The sequence below is a fragment of the Trachemys scripta genome, unplaced genomic scaffold (assembly GCF_013100865.1).
Source record: "Trachemys scripta elegans isolate TJP31775 unplaced genomic scaffold, CAS_Tse_1.0 scaffold_26, whole genome shotgun sequence".
Taxonomy (NCBI): Eukaryota; Metazoa; Chordata; order Testudines; family Emydidae; genus Trachemys; species Trachemys scripta.
In genome coordinates, this window is record NW_023260511.1 from 2,778,244 (window position 1) to 2,796,880 (window position 18,637).

General features: G+C 53.7%; 1 protein-coding gene across 1 annotated transcript; it reads left to right on the plus strand.

Annotated features, from left to right (window-relative positions):
- The first annotated feature begins 2,668 nt into the window (after positions 1–2,668).
- On the plus strand, positions 2,669–9,121 carry LOC117870333 (zinc finger protein OZF-like). The gene is made up of 3 exons (XM_034757467.1): positions 2,669–2,735; positions 3,262–3,457; positions 5,201–9,121. Exons 2-3 carry the CDS (start codon positions 3,274–3,276, stop codon positions 6,484–6,486), a joined length of 1,470 nt encoding a protein of 489 aa, XP_034613358.1. The 5' UTR covers positions 2,669–2,735; positions 3,262–3,273; the 3' UTR covers positions 6,487–9,121.
- Positions 9,122–18,637: the final 9,516 nt, after the last annotated feature.

Sequence of the window (18,637 nt, forward strand, 5' to 3'; positions counted from 1 at the left end):
GTGTGGGCCCCTTACTGAATAAGGGAGGCAACCTAGTGACCGAGGATGTGGAAAAAGCTAATGTACTCAATGATTTTTTTGCCTATGTCTTCACAAACAAGGTCAGCTCCCAGATTGCTGCACTGGGCAGTACAGCATGGGGAGAAGGTGACCAACCCTCTGTGGAGAAAGAAGTGGTTCGGGACTATTTAGAAAAACTGGACATGCACAAGTCCATGGGGCCGGATGCGCTGCATCCGAGGGTGCTAAAGGAGTTGGCGGGTGAGATTGCAGAGCCATTAGGCATTATTTTTGAAAACTCATGGCGATCGGGGGAGGTCCCAGATGACTGGAAAAAGGCTAATGTAGTGCCCATCTTTAAAAAAGGGAAGAAGGAGGATCCGGGGAACTACAGGCCAGTCAGCCTCACCTCAGTCCCAGGAAAAATCATGGAGCAGGTCCTCAAGGAATCAATTATGAAACATTTAGAGGAGAGGAAAGTGATCAGGAACAGTCAGCATGGATTCACGAAGGGGAAGTCGTGCCTGACTAACCTAATTGCCTTCTATGATGAGATAACTGGCTCTGTGGATGAGGGGAAAGCAGTGGATGTGTTATTCCTTGACTTTAGCAAAGCTTTTGATACGGTCTCCCACAGTATTCTTGCCGCCAAGTTAAAGAAGTATGGGCTGGATGAATGGACTGTAAGGTGGATAGAAAGCTGGCTAGATCGTCGGGCTCAACGGGTAGTGATCAATGGCTCCATGTCTAGTTGGCAGCCGGTTTCAAGTGGAGTGCCCCAAGGGTCGGTCCTGGGGCCGGTTTTGTTTAATATCTTTATTAATGATCTGGAGGATGGTGTGGACTGCACTCTCAGCAAGTTTGCAGATGACACTAAACTAGGAGGCGTGGTAAATACACTAGAGGGTAGGGATCGGATACAGAGGGACCTAGACAAATTAGAGGATTGGGCCGAAAAAAACCTGATGAGGTTCAACAAGGACAAGTGCAGAGTCCTGCACTTAGGACGGAAGAATCCCATGCACTGCTACAGACTAGGGACCGAATGGCTAGGTAGCAGTTCTGCAGAAAAGGACCTAGGGGTCACAGTGGACGAGAAGCTGGATATGAGTCAACAGTGTGCTCTTGTTGCCAAGAAGGCTAACGGCATTTTGGGCTGTATAAGTAGGGGCATTGCCAGCAGATCGAGGAACGTGATCGTTCCCCTTTATTCGACATTGGTGAGGCCTCATCTGGAATACTGTGTCCAGTTTTGGGCCCCACACTACAAGAAGGATGTGGAAAAATTGGAAAGAGTCCAGCGGAGGGCAACAAAAATGATTAGGGGTCTGGAGCACATGACTTATGAGGAGAGGCTGAGGGAACTGGGATTGTTTAGTCTCCAGAAGAGAAGAATGAGGGGGGATTTGATAGCAGCCTTCAACTACCTGAAGGGGGGTTCCAAAGAGGATGGAGCTCGGCTGTTCTCAGTGGTGGCAGACGACAGAACAAGGAGCAATGGTCTCAAGTTGCAGTGGGGGAGGTCCAGGTTGGATATCAGGAAAAACTATTTCACTAGGAGGGTGGTGAAACACTGGAATGCGTTACCTAGGGAGGTGGTGGAGTCTCCTTCCTTGGAGGTTTTTAAGGCCCGGCTTGACAAAGCCCTGGCTGGGATGATTTAGCTGGGAATTGGTCCTGCTTTGGGCAGGGGGTTGGACTAGATGACCTCTTGAGGTCCTTCCAACTCTGATATTCTATGATTCTATGATTCAATTAGTAAATGCCCTGTGCTGTAGAAATGCTGAGGATAATTGTCCCAGGGCACTTCTCAATGTTGCCAACTCTCACAATTTTCTTGGGAGTCTTGGGTTGCTTGGTGTTTTTTTCTCAAAGCCCCAGGCCCTGGCGTCCTGTGATTACGGAGCACGTGGAGAGTAGTGGCCAGATCGCTTCCTTTCAACAGGACAGGAGCTTATTGTAACATGGTTCCCTTCCCTGACTAGCTGCTAGGAGGCTACACATCTTAGTGCAAAGCAGGCCTTGGGGTCCAGAGCACAGAAGTGCTGGAACTAGGGGTGCTGTTGCCCCCCCAGCTTGAAGCAATTTCCATCATATACAGGGTTTACAGTTTGGTTCAATGGTTCTCAGCACCCCCACTATACAAATTGTTCCAGCAGCACTGCCAGGGCTCCTGACTCCTACAAGAGTCCACAGGGCCAATGTCCCTGGCAAGAAAACAGAACAATCACCCCCTCCCCTCCCAACCCAACCCAACCCAACCAAGCTGGGTCCCCTCCAGCAACAACCCAAACAGCTTCTCACAATGGGGATGCGGGGGGGGGGAGCTTCCCGGCCCCCAATCAACCCAGACAGGCCCCTCCCTGCCCCCTAACCCCAACTCCCTGCACTGATCCCCCGCAGCCCGGTTCCTCCCACCTCCGCGCCCTGCTCTCCTCACGCAGCCCCCAGCCCAAGGCTGCAGAGGGGCAGCCCCACGAACACGCGACCCCGGGGGAGGGGGGTGAAGGACGCCAGGGGGTGCCTCCGCCCAGGGCCGGACTGAGCCCGTAGGGGGTGAAGCCGCTGAGCTCTCCCGCCCAGGAGACAGCCCCAGCTGGGTAGAGGGCGGGCCGGATCTGACTGACAGCGATCGCCGCCAATCCCCGCGCGGAGAGATTAACCCTGTGCTGGCCGGGGCGGAACCTTTGTCTGGGGAACCGGCCTCCCAAGTCCCCCTGCGGCCGGGCGGCGAGGTGAGGTGAGGCGGGGGGCGTCTGGGAACTGGGGGGCAGGGAGCTGGGGTTACGGGGCGGGGGCGGGGATGAGCTGGGGCCTAGCTGTGCTGGAGGGTAGGGAGCTGCGGTTACAGGTGGGGGGATGAGCAGGGATGGGCCTGGTTGTGGTGGTGGGGATGAGCAGGGGGGCAGGGATGGGCCTGGCTGTGTTGGGGGGCAGGGAGCTGGGGTTACAGGTTCGAGGATGAGCTGGGGGGCAGGGAGGGGCCTGGCTGTGCTGGGGGGCAGGGAGCTGGGGTTACAGGTGTGGGGATGAGCAGGGGGGCAGGGATGGGCCTGGCTGTGCTGGGGGGCAGGGAGCTGGGGTTACAGGTGTGGGGATGAGCTGGGGGGCATGGAGGGGCCTGGCTGTGCTCCATTGTGGCCTCTGTCTCCTGCTCTTCCCCCTGTATTTGGCTCTGGAATGGCCGGGGCTAACTCTTTCCCCCGTCCCAACGTCCCCCCAACCCCTAGCTGCCTGGTGACCCATGTGGTTGGTTCCCAGGTCACAGTGCATATGACTGATGAGGACACGACCCCAGAGGAGATGGATGTCCCTGAAGCATTATGGGAATCTCAGAGCACCCAGCTGGAGCCACCGCAGCCCCATCCCGCATGGGGATCCTTGGAGGAGGCGGTACTGAGGAAGTACGAGCTGCCAGGCGCCCCTGGAAAGGAGCCCAGAGTTGGAAGAGAAATGGGTAAAGAGCTTGTGAAGGAGCCTGGGGTGGGTCTCCCCGGGGGCACTGAGGGGACAATGGGGAAGGGAGTCCCTCGGGCTGAGTGTGTGTGGGAAAAACAGGGGAGTGACTAGTTCAGGCTGTGGGGGTCTCCCCAGCAGGATTGCTGCCTGGGGAATGTGGGAGGCTGTGTGGGGGGTTGGGATGGCCAGTGGGTGTCTCCGAGATGACAAAGTGGCCCAGGCAGTGGGGATGGGACTGTGGGAGCTGGGTGGCCCCGTAGCCAGCAGTAGTGAACTGCCCTTGTGGTGCTTAGTGGCATTACCCAGCAGGTGCCCTTCCCCACCCCCATCCATTCCCTGAGGTCTGGGGGGCGGGTCCCTCTCGGCTGGGGAGGGATGAAGCCTATTCAGACCATGACAGTCTCCACTGCAGAAGGGCCCTAGAATCCTCTGCAGAAAGGCCTGAGGCAGTAGATGCTTACGGGACATTATTGGGGTGCCCCCGGCCTGGGACTTGAGAGGAAATATTTCAGTTATGATTTTCCTAAAATATGTTTATAGTCAGAAACCCAACTCAAGCCAAAACTATAACAGGGTTTGGCCAAAACTATAACAAGGTTCAAAAAAGGATTAGATAAGTTTCCGGAGGATAGGTCCACCAATGACTATTAGCCAAGATGGTCAGGGATGCAACTCCATGCTCTGGGTATCCCTCAACCTCTGTTTGCCAGAAGCTGGGAGTGGACGACATGGGATGGATCATTCGATGATTTCCTGTTCTGTTCGTTCCCTCTGAAGCACCTGGCATTGGCCACTGTTGGAAGACAGGATACTGGGTTAGAGGAACCATTGGTCTGACCCAGTATGGCCGTTCTTATGTAACCCCCCCAAGTGGTCCATTTTGACCCCAGGGGAAGATATCTCTGTTTTTCAGTCATCTCTAACGTGGACGTGGATATGGGTGGGGAGCACGATCGCTGCCTAAAAATAGCCTGGACAGCAGCTCTGTCTAGTGGGGCAGGGGCTCCAAAGAGATTGGTTAGTGCAATTTACAAGGAGATTGGTCTGCGGAAGAATGAATGAATTGGGGCCTGAACGGAGAGCAGGATTTATTAGTAGTAGTTTCACATTTTAAAACCCAACTCAGGGTGCTCTTCCAGTGCTCTGGGTGTGTATCCTACACCTTAAAAACACCAGTAGTAAATAGATCCATCTCCGCCCACCCCCTCCTCACAGCCTTAGTGAGCAGAGAGAAAGATGCTGGCATGCTAACACATCTGGGCTCTGAGGGACCAAGTGGAGGAGCGAGAGCCAACATTAGGATTCCTCCCAGAGAACCTCCTGCCAGCTACTTTCTCCCGTGGAGGATTCAACTCAAGCATCTCTGCTGATCTCAGCTGTGGCAGCGTAGCACTGGGAGAGGTGATCCTTCATGTAACCAGGAGCCAAGAAAAGGAGAGGGTCAGGGATAAGGAGTCTGTGGGTGGGAGAAGAACTAAAGAGATGGGACAGAGAGGGGGCAGAGGGAGTTTGGAGGGGAAGTGATGGGACTGGAGGAGAAAAGCTATTGTGGGCACTGGGGAAAGAGGAAGGAGACGGGGATGCAGGGCTTTCTGGTTGTGCCTCTCCATAGCCCCCTATTTCTGCACAGCTGACAGAGGGGTTCCTGCTGGGGGTCTCTCCAGTGGAGGGATGTGCAGTCACTCCCACTGTTGGACATACGAGAGACGAAATAATCTCTGGATTCTTTTCCATCCACCAGGTGCTGGAATCCTGAGCCGGGCTGAAGAGCAGCCTTGCAAAGAAGGGCCTGAAATGGTGCTGCCCCCCAGCGTATCACAGAGTGGCTCAGGAGAGAGCATTACCCATAGACCTGAGCAGGGAGGAGCCTGCAAGAGGCAGAAGAAGATCCCAGCAGGGAAGGAGCCAGGCACCGCAGAGGAACATGACAGCAGATTCAGGAAACTAACCCATCTCTTTGCGCAGGGGAGACCTCAGACCACAGGGGATCTTCACCATGAGCAACATCATAGATGTCGACACTGTGGGGAAAGCTTCAGGGAAAAGCAGGAGCTCATGGATCATGGCAAAGTCCATGAGAGAGAGAGATGCTATCCCTGCGCTGAATGTGGAAAGAGATTCAGCTGTCCAGCACATCTCAAAACCCACCAGAGAAGGCACACACGCGAGAAGCCCTACTCGTGTGGAGAGTGTGGCAAACTCTTTGGCTATCTCTACACGCTGACTACGCACCAGAGAACTCACACGGGGGAGGGCTTGTTCCCCTGCGACGAGTGCGGGAAAACCTTCACCAGCCCCTCGGACCTCAACAAGCACCAGCGCTCCGACACGGGCGAGCGGCCCTACCCCTGCGCCAAGTGCGGGAAGCGCTTCAATCGGCTCTCCAACCTGAAGATGCACCACAGGACTCACACGCAGGAGAGGCCCTATCCCTGTGTCGAGTGCGGGAGATGCTTTGGCCACCTCTCCACGCTCGTGAGGCACCGGAGAGCCCACACAGGGCAGAGACCCTTCCCCTGTGCTGAGTGTGGCAAGACCTTCACCACCAGGACAGGGCTGAACAAGCACCAGAGAATCCACACAGGCGAGCGGCCCTACCCCTGTGGGGAGTGTGGAAAACGCTTCGGCTACCTCTGCGCTCTGACCACACACCAGCGGCTGCACACGGGGGAGAGACCCTTCTCCTGTGCTGAGTGTGGGAAAACCTTCACCAGCCCTGCAGACCTGACCAAGCACCAGCGCTCCCACATGGGTGAGCGGCCCTACCCCTGCGCCGAGTGCGGGAAGTGCTTCAGCCAGCTCTCCAACCTGACGATGCACCACAGGACTCATACACAGGAGAAGCCCTACCCCTGCACCGAGTGCGGGAAGAGCTTCAAGTACCTGGCTTACCTCGCCATTCACAAGCGCTCCCACACCGGGGAACGGCCCTTCCCCTGCGCCGAGTGCGGGAAGAGCTTCACCAACAAGTCAGCTCTCACCCGGCACCAGAGAATCCACACCAGAGCTGCAGATGTGGACAAGTGAAGCCATCCCGGCTGCGAGCTCTGCTCCAGGCATTCACCAGGAATATTTGAAGTGGAGGAACTGAAAATGGTTCTACAGAGTCCGAGGGAAATCAGGCCTCAAAATCCAACTCCTGTTATCCTGTCACACACAGTATGGGTCTGTCTTCGCGGCACAGTTAATCCCGACTTTTAGCCCAACCTACTACTACCCACATAGAAAGCCTTCTGACCCATGATTCAGGGTGCTTTAATCCCAGACTAGTTTACAAAGTTGGGGATATAGATTAGAGCTCAGGCTGTCATTAAACTCAGGCTAAAACTCACCCACATTGCAGTGAGGACACAGGAAAAGTCCCCTCAGTGCTCATAGTCCTCGAGTGCTTTCCCACAATGCATCCTGAATAATAGACAGGTTCTTCCATCATTGACTGGGAAGGAATCGTACAGCATCTCAAAACAAAGAACCACAGGTCTGCCCCCAGACCAGACACACATGGGGAAGTGTAAACATGGTAATGCAGGTAGGACTTGCAGTAGGGACGTCGCACCTGGGCTAGGCTAACCAGGGTGCCCAGACCCAAGTGCCAATCACCTGAGTTCACTGTATTAAAACTTACCCCAATGGCAATGAGGAAGGCCGACCTTTGCTTTCTTCTCCTGAGGGGTCTCAGGGCCTGAACCCCCCAGCAGTGCCTGATCACTTTGGGTGTGTCCACATGGCAGAGTGTTGGCGTGTCTGGATTCCCGTGCCTATGAACTCATGCTTGCCAGGCCTGTCTGTGAATGTCCCCACGCGACCCAGACCAATGGAGCCGTGTTCACAGTCACACGGCAATGACAGGGGTTTGGTGCTAGGATTTCTGGGGGTGTATGCCAGGGTCCCGGAGCCACTCTAGGAATTGGTTTGTGGTGTATTGTGGGAGAGCTTGTCTGTCTTTCCCAGACCCCTTTGTGGTGGAAGTGTTCTTAGCCCAGCAACACCTGTAGCTAAGGCACTTCAGGCCCTGCACACTTCTTGCTTCTGCCCACTCCAGCTGGTGCCATGCCATGGATCCAGCACAGTTGGAATTGCTGTTCCTGCTTGTGGCTTCACTGTTATTGCAGAGTATGGATGGAGGGGCTAATGACAGCAGACAGCATTTTAGCACAAGTTGCTGACCCACAGATGGCAGCAGTGGGTCTTGGAGAGGAGTTAATTCATGGCAGATTGATGACACCTTTTGCATGCTGTAGTTGCCATGGATTGCCTATATGTAGACCAGGGCTTCTGATGCAGGATGGCTAGCAGAGTGTGGTGGGGTCACATCATCTTGCAGGCCTGGGGTGACCAGCAATGGCTCCAGAACTCCTGCATGAGGAAGCAGACCTTCCTGGAGCTGTGTGAAGAGCTTGCCATGCCAGGCCAGTCTGTACCTGTGACTCCATCCCCCCTTCCGCTGGGATCTCCAGTTCCCCCAGGCTAAAACCCATTTGGTCCCCACTCAAAAGCCTGTGATGCAGGACTGTGGGCTCTGCGCTTGAGGTGGGGATGGATGCTCGGTCAACAGCCCTGTAGTAAGGGCAGGTAGTTGTCAGGTGCCTGCCTTTGCCTTGTGGTAGATGGTCATTAGATTTGTAATGTGCACCTTTGCTCTGCACAGCTATCTGCTGGATCCCCACCCCACCTGCCTCTGCAAGATCTTCTCATACAAGGGAATGTTTTGGGTGCTTCTCCCAAACTCAGGTTCCCTGCTATACGCACACCAGAGGTCAACCCAGCTAGCATCATGCTGGTGGGCAACTTCTCTGACTGCTCAGCAGAGCTGCGCTGAGCTGCCCAGAACATGGGGCAGGCTGCATGGAATGAAGGGTGTACATAAACCGGCAGGGATTATCTAAACACCAGCTCAGCTACATATGTGTTGGACAGTGAGGGGGTTAGAGCACAACTTTAACCCCGTGTAAACTCTCTGGGGAAGTGACTGTCTTTTGTACAGCACCTAGCATGATGGGGGCTTGGTCCACCACTGGGTCTCCTGAACTCTACCATAATATAAATAATGACCCTAGCTAGGCAAGCAAGCAAGCACATTTTTAAGGGCTGTGTGGGGATGCTAGGCTAAAACCCATGTAAGAACGCAGGCTAAGCCGGCAGTGTAGAACTACCTTCCCTGTTGAAAGGAGCTGAGGGGGTCATGGATGCAGAGATGATGGCAGATTGAGTTAGAGTGAATGGACAGGCTACAGCACCCTCCTTCAGTCTAACAGGAGGGGAAGCTGAGACTTGTGATGCAAAGCACCTGGATGTACAAGGGTGGGGATGGGGTGGAGGGCTGACTTGCAGGGCCATCTGACAAACCCTCTGCTCCTAGGGGTCATGGTGCTGAAGGGTTTTCCCCGGAGAAGCCCACAGGAGCTGGGTGGGACAAGATGCTGTGTTGAGCACTTTGCAGAGAGCTGGTTGTGAGCTCTAGACAGCGGCAGAGATGCAGAATAGTTGCTTTGTGGAACAGGGCTGGGGTACCTTACCTGAAGTTTCTGTGTAAGGGAGCTGCCTCCACTGCTTTGTTCCTACCACTCTCCAGGGAAACAGGACTTGTGTACAGTTTCTCAATAAACAGATTACACCACAATAATACTCTGGCTCCTTGCTTGCGGCCCAGTTAGCAGTACCTGGCGGGAGAAAGGGGCCTGGTGCTCCGGAGACAGTAACACTATTGCAGAATTTCCATGGATAATGGAAGAGCACTTGATCATTTGATTGTTTGGGGAGGCAACACGTGGAGGAACTCACCCAAGATGTTACAAGAGTAAGAACCAGGGTAGCCAGAATTGTTGCAGGCCCAAGCCATTGGGCCAGTGTGTTTGCATCCTCACTGAGTGCCCAGAAGAGCAGTTCACGCTCTGGAGCACGTGTCCCGCTGTTCCCATGCAGACGTCATGCACCCTGTAGCACTGGGCCCCCAGAGCCAGCAAAGCCAGACTTGCAACTTCAACTGCCACCGCAGTTAGCAAGTCGTGTGTGCTGTGACTGGATACTGCTTTTTCTGCAGTCCTGGGGGGCTAAGGACCCCTCTCCACCCAGGCCTTGGGTACAGCAGGAAAACAAGGACCTGTAATTCACCTTTAGTCCAGCTCCTCCTCTAGCGGTAGCAGCAGTGCAAGCTGTGATGAAGATGCAGGATTGTAGTGCTGTTATCACTGTGTCATCTCCTCTGCCAGTTAGGGTGAGATGTTCAGCAGATTGTCCCAAGAAGATCTCATAGCTTTGGTCAAGGGTTGGTGCTGAAAACCAGGATGCCCCAGGAAAACAGCTCTGAGATGTCAGGGCAGGATGGCTGGGTGTCCCTTTCCAAACAGTCCGTGAGTTGCCAGAAGAAGAGGGAAGATGCTCTGCGTAAGGAATACAAGGGATTAGAAATTTCAGATGAGGAATGGGCCCCCAGTGAAAGTGGACTCCAGTGAAAGTGGAGGAAGAAAAGGAGGATATAAATCAGCCACTACAAACTCCAACATCTCCGAGACATTTCTAATCTGTGAGTCTGGCCTCAAGCCCAGAGAGTGCTGAGAGCTGGTTATGTGGAACAAGCCCCACCTCTTTTTTGCTTGGAGAATTCCCCTTCTTGTACCCATGCCAGAGCTGGCAGGTCACATGATCTGCATATCCGAAAGGAGGCCTGTGCATCTGCTCTGGCCTGCTGATCCTATGTCCCAGTGTCTCGCTGTCCTGGCTACGGATCCTCTGCAGGTCCCTGGGGGTGACATACCCAGCCCCAGCTGTGGATTTACAGAAGCATAATTGTCAGAAAGTGCTGCAGTGTGAGCAGCTGCGTGATCTGCTCCTTGGTGCAGATCTCTGGCTTCAGCCATCAAAAGGCTGTAAACCTCTCCGGGCTCCCTGGCAATGGAATTGCATGAAGCACAGGTGCTGCATGTCCATGCTGATGTCATACCCTTGCAGGGTGGCTCCTTTCACCTTCCCATAGGCTCCAGCACCTCATGCATCCAGGCTCTTGTAGGCCTGTTGGGATTCCCCGATTTGGGTCACCCACTCTCCTCCCAGCCACTGGCAGGCTTCAGCATTTCACTCAAAGGAAGCCAAGGCCTCATCTCTGACCGCTTTGTGTTTCCCCATTAGGGCTAAAGCTGACACAACTTCACACAGGGTCTATATAGGGCCTGCAGCGCCTCCTGAACTTGGACTCCTCAACGCTGGAGCAACCCCTCCTGTCCCTCACTCCTGATCGCTTGTGCCATCTCAGCAGCTGCCCAAAGGTGGCTACGTGGATTTTCTCTGCTCCCTTTGGTTCCTTCCATGTGTCGGGGTCCACTGGACCACGGGTTTCAATTTTCACTTTAGTTGACTGCTCTCCTGGAGCCTGAACCTGGAGACCGAGGAGTTGACAGCTACCCTGCTTTGCAGCCAGTCTCTGTCTGGGGGCCCCAGCCTTATCCAAGCCCTAGGTTTCAAACTTCCATATTTCACTCCTGTTCCTGCTGGAAATAACCAGTTTCTAGGCTCACACCTGAGTGTCTAGTGTTTAAATCTCGCTTTCCACAACAGGTCACAACCCACCATCTAGGCTGGGTTGGGCAGTGTGAGAACAGGTAGTAACAGTGCAGAGGGGGCAAGTTTTTAGACAAAGCAACTGTTTGGTCCCTGGGTAGTGGGAGGGGCTTCTGACAGGTTTCAGACAGAGAGAGACAGAAAGAGAGCCAAATTCACTGCCAGAAACCCAGGTTGGGTTGCCTAGTGCCCTCCCAGCATGTTGAGTGTCACCAAACCTACAGCTCTGAAAACCAGCAACTACAGAGTTAAGGAAACGTCTCCCATACTGCAGCCCCACACAATCTTTCCTCTGCCCCCCTGGGGCTCGCAATTGGTATGAGGACCACACTAAACCTGCCCTACCCCTAACAGTGGTTGCTGTTTTCTACACTGTGTCTAACACAATCCTGTATCATCATTCCTCTTCATCCCCTTGCTGGGCTAGGTGCAGTGGCCAATCCAGGACACAGTTGCAGCTGGTTGTCAGCGCTCGCCCTGCCAGCTGAGGAGGTGCAGCTGCAGCTAGAGGGCAGGAGATCCCCCATTTCCTGGCTGGGTCATGCAGAGAGTTGTGTAGATTATCCCAGTGGTCCCTCGACTCGAAATCTTGAGGATATGTCTACACTACGAAATTAGGTCGAATTTATAGAAGCCGGTTTTATAGAAATCGGTTGCATACAGCCGATTGTGTGTGTCCCCACATAAAATGCTCTAAGTGCTCTAGTCGGCGGACCGCGTCCACAGTACCGAGGCTAGCGTAGACTTCCTGAGCATTGCACTATGGGTAGCTATCCCACAGTTCCCACAGTCTCCGCCGCCCATTGGAATTCTGGGTTGAGATCCCAATGCCTGAATGATGCAAAACAGTGTCGCGGGGGGTTCTGGGTACATGTCGTCAGGCCCCTCCCCCTCCGTCAGAGCAAGGGCAGACAATAGATTCGCACCTTTTTACCTGGGTTACCTGTGCAGACAACATACCACGGCAAGCATGGAGCCCGCTCAGCTCAGCTCACCGTCACCATATGTCATCTAGGTGCCAGCAGACGTGGTACTGCATTGCTACACAGCAGCAGCAGCTAACTGCCTTTTGGCGGTAGATGGTGCAGCATGACTGGTAGCCTTCATCGGCGATCTGGGTGCTGGCAGCCGTGGGGCTGCATTGCACCAGCCCCTTGCCTTTGGGTAGAAGATTGTATATTACGACTGGTATCTGTTGTCATCGTACTGCAGTGGCTGTCGATCATGGGCACCTGGGCAGACATGCTCAGTCCTATCAAACTGTCTTGATGATGATGGCTATCAGTCGTAGTATGCCATTTTCTGCCAAGCGCCCAGTATTTTCTGCTAAGCACCCAGAAGAGGCCGAGGGCGATCTGGGTGCTGGCAGATGTGGGGCTGGCAGACATGGGGCTGCATTACTACACAGCAGCAGCCCCTTGCCTTTTGGTAGAAGAGGGTATATTACGACTGGTATCCATCGTCGTCATATTGCGGTTCGATCAGAGGCACCTGGGCAGACATGCTCAGTCCTATTGAACCATCTTGACGATGATGGCTAACTGCCAAGCGCCCAGAAGATGCCGAGGGCTATCAGTCATGCTGCACCATCGTCTGCCAGCTTAAGATGTAAAAAATAATTTGTTCTGTATTCATTTGCTTCCCCCTCCCTCCGTGAAATAAACGGCCTGCTAAACCCAGGGTTTTGAGTTCAATCTTTGGGGGGGGGCATTCTGTGTGACAGTTGTTTGTGTTTCTCCCTGATGCACAGCCACCTTTGTTGATTTTAATTCCCTGTACCTGTACGCCATGTCGTCACTCGCCCCTCCCTCCCTCCCTCCTTCCCCTGGTCCGTCAGATACTAGTTTCGCGCCTTTTTTCAGACCAGACGCCATAGCTAGCACTGGGATCATGGAACCCGCTCAGATCACCGCGGCAATTATGAGCACTATGAACACCATGCGCATTGTCCTGGAGTATATGCAGAGCCAGGACATGCCAAAGCAAAACCAGGACCAGCCGAGGAGGCGATTGCAGCGCGGCGACGAGAGTGATGAGGAAATTGACATGGACATAGACCTCTCACAAGGCACAGGCCCCAGCAATGTGGAAATCATGGTGTTACTGAGGCAGGTTCATGCCATGGAACGCCGATTCTGGGCCCGGGAAACAAGCACAGACTGGTGGGACCGCATCGTGCTGCAGGTGTGGGACGATTCCCAGTGGCTGCGAAACTTTCGCATGCGTAAGGGCACTTTCATGGAACTTTGTGACTTGCTTTCCCCTGCCCTGAAGCGCCAGAATACCAGGATGAGAGCAGCCCTCACAGTTGAGAAGCAAGTGGCGATAGCCCTGTGGAAGCTTGCAACGCCAGACAGCTACCGGTCAGTCAGGAATCAATTTGGAGTGAGCAAATCTACTGTGGGGGCTGCTGTGATCCAAGTTGCCAGGGCAATGAAAGACCTGGTGATATCAAGGGTAGTGACTCTGGGAAACGTGCAGGTCATAGTGGATGGCTTTGCTGCAATGGGATTCCCAAACTGTGGTGGGGCCATAGATGGAACCCATATCCCTATCTTGGCACCGGAGCACCAAGCCACCGAGTACATAAACCGCAAGGGGTACTTTTCAATGCTGCTGCAAGCCCTGGTGGATCACAAGGGACGTTTCACCAACATCAACGTGGGATGGCTGGGAAAGGTACATGATGCTCGCGTCTTCAGGCACTCTGCTCTGTTTCGAAAGCTGGAGGAAGGGACTTTCTTCCCGGACCAGAAAGTAACCGTTGGGGATGTTGAAATGCCTATCGTGATCCTTGGGGCCCAGCCTACCCCTTAATGCCATGGCTCATGAAGCCGTACACAGGCAGCCTGGACAGGAGTCAGGACCTGTTCAACTACAGGCTGAGCAAGTGCCGAATGGTGGTGGAATGTGCATTTGGACATTTAAAAGCGCGCTGGCGCAGCTTACTGACTCGCTCAAATCTCAGTGAAAAGAATATCCCCATTGTTATTGCTGTTTGCTGTGCGCTCCACAATATCTGTGAGAGTAAGGGGGAGACATTTATGGCGGGGTGGGAGGTTGAGGCAAATCGCCTGGCCACTGATTACGTGCAGCCAGACACCAGGGTGCTTAGAGGAGCACAGCAGGGCGCGGCGCGCATTAGAGAAGCTTTGAAAACGAGTTTTGTGACTGGCCAGGCTACGGTGTGAAACTTCTGTTTGTTTCTCCTTGATGAACCCTCCGGCCCCCTCCCCACCCGGTTCACTCTACTTCCCTGTAAGCCAACCACTCCCCCCTCCCCTCCCCCCTTCGAGCACCGCTTGCAGAGGCAATAAAGTTATTGTTACTTCATATTCATGCATTCTTTATTAATTCATCACACAACTAGGGGGATAATTGCCAAGGTAGCCCGGGATGGGTGGGGGAGGAGGGAAGGAAAAGGACACAATGCAGTTTAAAACTTTAACTCTTATTGAAGGCCAGCCTTCTGATGCTCAGGCAATCATCTGGGGTGGAGTGACTGGGTGGCCGGAGGCCCCCCCATCGTGTTCTTGGGCGTCTGGGTGAGGAGGCTATGGAACTTGGGGAGGAGGGCTGTTGGTTACACAGGGGCTGTAGCGGCGGTCTCTGCTCCTGCGGCCTTTCCTGCAGCTCAGCCATGCGCTGGAGCATATCAGTTTGATGCTCCAGCAGCCGGAGCATCGACTCTTGCCTTCTGTCTGCAAGCTGATGCCACCTATCATCTTCAGCCTGCCACTTGCTCTGTTCATCCTGCGATTCAGCCCGCCACCTCTCCTCTCGTTCATATTGTGCTTTTCTGTAGTCTGACATTGACTGCCTCCACGCATTCTGCTGTGCTCTGGCAGCGTGGGAGGACATCTGGAGCTCCGTGAACATATCATCCCGCGTCCTCCATTTTCTCTTTCTAATCTTCACTAGCCTCTGTGAAGGAGAAACATTTGCAGCTGGTGGAGGAGAAGGGAGAGGTGGTTAAAAAAGTCACATTTTAGAGAACAATGGGTACACTCTTTCACGTTAAATTTTGCTGTTCACATTACACAGCACATGTGCTTTCGTTACAAGGTCGCATTTTTCCTCTTATATTGAGGGCCTGCTGGTTTGGTGTGAGAGATCACTCATGCAGTGCCAGGCAACAGATTTTGGCTTGCAGGCAGCCATGGTAAGACACAGTCTTTTGGCTTTTTTAACCTTCTTAACATGTGGGAATGGTTTTAAACAGTAGCGCTCTCATTTCCCATACCAAGCACCCGTTGGGTTGGCCATTTAAAATGGGTTTGCAATGTAAAAGGAGGGGCTGCGGTTTCAGGGTTAACATGCAGCACAAACCCAACTAACTCCCCTCCCCCCCGCAATTCTCTGGGATGATCACTTCACCCCTCCCCCGCCACTGCGTGGCTAATAGGGGGGAATATTTCTGTTCAGCAGAGCAGGAAGGGGCACCTCTGAATGTCCCCTTAATAAAATTGCCCCATTTCAACCAGGTGACCGTGAATGATATCACTCTCCTGAGGATAACAAAGAGTGATAAGGAATGGATGTTGTCTGCATGCCAGCAAACACTGGGACCATACGCTGCCATGCTTTGTTATGCAATGATTCCAGACTACGTGCTACTGGCCTGGCGTGGTAAAGTGTTCCACCATGGCGGACGGGATAAGGCAGCCCTCCCCAGAAACCTTTTGCAAAGGCTTTGGGAGTATATCCAGGAGAGTTTTCTGGAGATGTCCCTGGAGGATTTCCGCTCCATCCCCATACACGTTAACAGACTTTTCCAGTAGCTGTACTGGCCGCGATTGCCAGGGCAAATTAATCATTAATCATTAAACATGCTTGCTTTTAAACCATGTGTAATATTTACAAAGGTACACTCACCAGAGGTCCCCTGTGTGCCCTCAGGGGATGGGAGCATGCCTTGGGTGAGTTCGGGGGTTACTGGTTCCAGGTCCAGGGTGATAAACATATCCTGGCTGTTGGGGAAACCGGTTTCTCCGCTTCCTTGCTGCTGTGAGCTATCTACATTATCTCCATCCTCATCTTCCTCGTACCCCAAACCCGCTTCCCTGTGTGTTTCTCCATAGCACACTGTTGGGGTAGTGGTGGCTGCACCCCCTAGAATGGCATGCAGCTCTGCGTAGAAGTGGCAAGTTTGTGGCTCTGCCCCGGACCTTCCGTTTGCTTCTCTGGCTTTGTGGTAGGCTTGCCTTAGCTCCTTAATTTTCACGCGGCACTGCTGTGCGTCCCTGTTATGGCCTCTGTCCTTCATGGCCTTGGAGGCCTTTTCTAATATTTTGCCATTTCGTTTACTGCTACGGAGTTCAGCTAGCACTGATTCATCTCCCCATATGGCGAGCAGATCCCATACCTCCCGTTCTGTCCATGCTGGAGCTCTTTTGCGATCCTGGGACTCCATCACGGTCACCTGTGCTCTCCACGCTGAGCAATCAGGAAATGAAATTCAAACGTTCGCGGGGCTTTTCCTGTCTACCTGGTCAGTGCATCTGAGTTGAGAGTGCTGTCCAGAGCGGTCACAATGAAGCATTGTGGGATAGCTCCCGGAGGCCAATAACGTCGAATTCCATCCACACTACCCCAATTCCGACCCGCTAAGGCCGATTTTATCGCTAATCCCCTCGTCGGAGGTGGAGTAAAGAAACCGGTTTAAAGGGCCCTTTAAGTCGAAAGAAAGGGCTTCGTCGTGTGAACGTGTCCAGGCTTAATTCGATTTAACGCTGCTAAAGTCGACCTAAACTTGTAGTGTAGACCAGGCCTCACACTCTATGATAATGTTTGTAATGGGCTGTAGCGTTTTAGGGCCACTAGAACAGCTGCCACTGTCTCCTCAGGGGTGACAGGGAAATAGAGGAGTGTTTCACCCCCTGCATGTTCTCAGTGCCTACCAGAGCCCCACCCTGCCTTGGGTTACACACACCACTCTGCTGCATGCTGGTTCTGGCCAGTACTAGCAGTCTGGTACAAGGTTCAATCCGGGTTCACGGAGGGGATGTTCCAGGATTCCTTACCATAAGGATGGATGGATGTAAGCAACTACTGAGTCCTCAGGGGGCTGTTTTGACTAGGGAAATTCTCAAGTTCAGGTTGCACTGAGCTATCTCGTGTTTGCTAAGTCTGGCTTCAACTCACCCTTTCTCCTAGTGAAGACAAGGTCTTAGAGTTTCCCCCACGCTACCCTTGGACATTTTCCCTGCTGTCCTCCAACGCTCAGGAAGGATACAGGCCTGTTATCTCTGATGAGGACAGGCTGGGGCCTTGCTCAGAGGGGATGTTTTCTAGACAGTCTCCCTACATACATGGATTTTGGAGCACTCTGGATAATGGGCCCTAGTGCTCCTCTATAATACAGCCTGCACCCAGGGAACTACTTCCAAGAGTAGCCCCCTGGAGAAGAACAAAGGCAGAGGGTGGCAATGTGCCCATCAGCCATTCTCTAAACCAGCTGAGCAGAAGACTTGAGCTCACGCTCCTCAGCATTGCCTTAGTTCATGGGCTGTCATCCAGCTTCCTAAGCCACCCACCGACCATAACAGGAGTTGAGTTTGTCCACAAAGCTAGCGACCAGAGTCAGCGCCCAGGCTCCTGGTGTGCCTGTCTCACAGTGCCTGCATAAATCACTTTCACTGGCACATGAGCCCATTTGTAGAGTCACACATAGTCTCTAGTAACTGCTGAAATATTGCTTCCCTGGCCTGGCACAGAGCATTGGTCACTAGCTGGGGTCAAACCCAATTGGGTAAACTCTAGTTGGTGGGGTGTGGCGCAGGTGCATGGATTCAGCCACAGCTGTGTGCCAAGAACATTATGAGAACAAGCAAAGTGTATGGACCCTCTACTCCAGGTGCTGTATCTCTGGACCCCCCAGAGTGAGTGACCCCATTTTCACCAAAATCCTACCCTGGGCCCTGATGATTTTTCATGGCAATTTGTGCTTGTGTGTGGACTTCAGAACAGTTTTGAAACACATGTATCTGACAAAGTGGGTATTCACCCACGAAAGCTTATGCTCCAATACGTCTGTTAGTCTATAAGGTGCCACAGGACTCCTTGTCGCTTTTGAAACACAGGCTCTTAACATGCAGAGTTGGCTCCCACTTCAATATGATGTGGCAAAGGGCACCCCATGATAAGGACCCAGGTGGGGATGGGCTGGACTCTAATAAGCTCCCTCCCCGGTTAAGGTACAGGCTTTAATACACGTGTTTGTGCAGGGCTGTAACCCCCTGCACATCACCCCCAGCCCATACAGGTCGCTCCCTGAGCCCTTCCAGCCCTGGGACCCCAGCTCCCTGCCCTGCCCCAGCACAGGCTCCTCTCTGAGCCACTGCACAGCACCCCCCAACTTGTAACCCCAGCTCCCTGCCCAGGCCCCCGAGCCCCCCACAGCCCTGTAACTCCAGTACAGAGGCCCCCACACCTCAGCAGGGGAACCCCCACTTGCACCCCGGTAGGAGCTGCTGGGAATTGCCCGCGTCGGGCTGTGCCTATCCCCGTGGAGTGGGGTCGCACCGGGCTCCCGCTGAACCCGCTCCCGGAGACAGGCCCAGCTGGGCAGGGGGCGGGGCAAGACCTGACTGACAGCGATCGTCGCCAATCCCCGCGCGGAGGG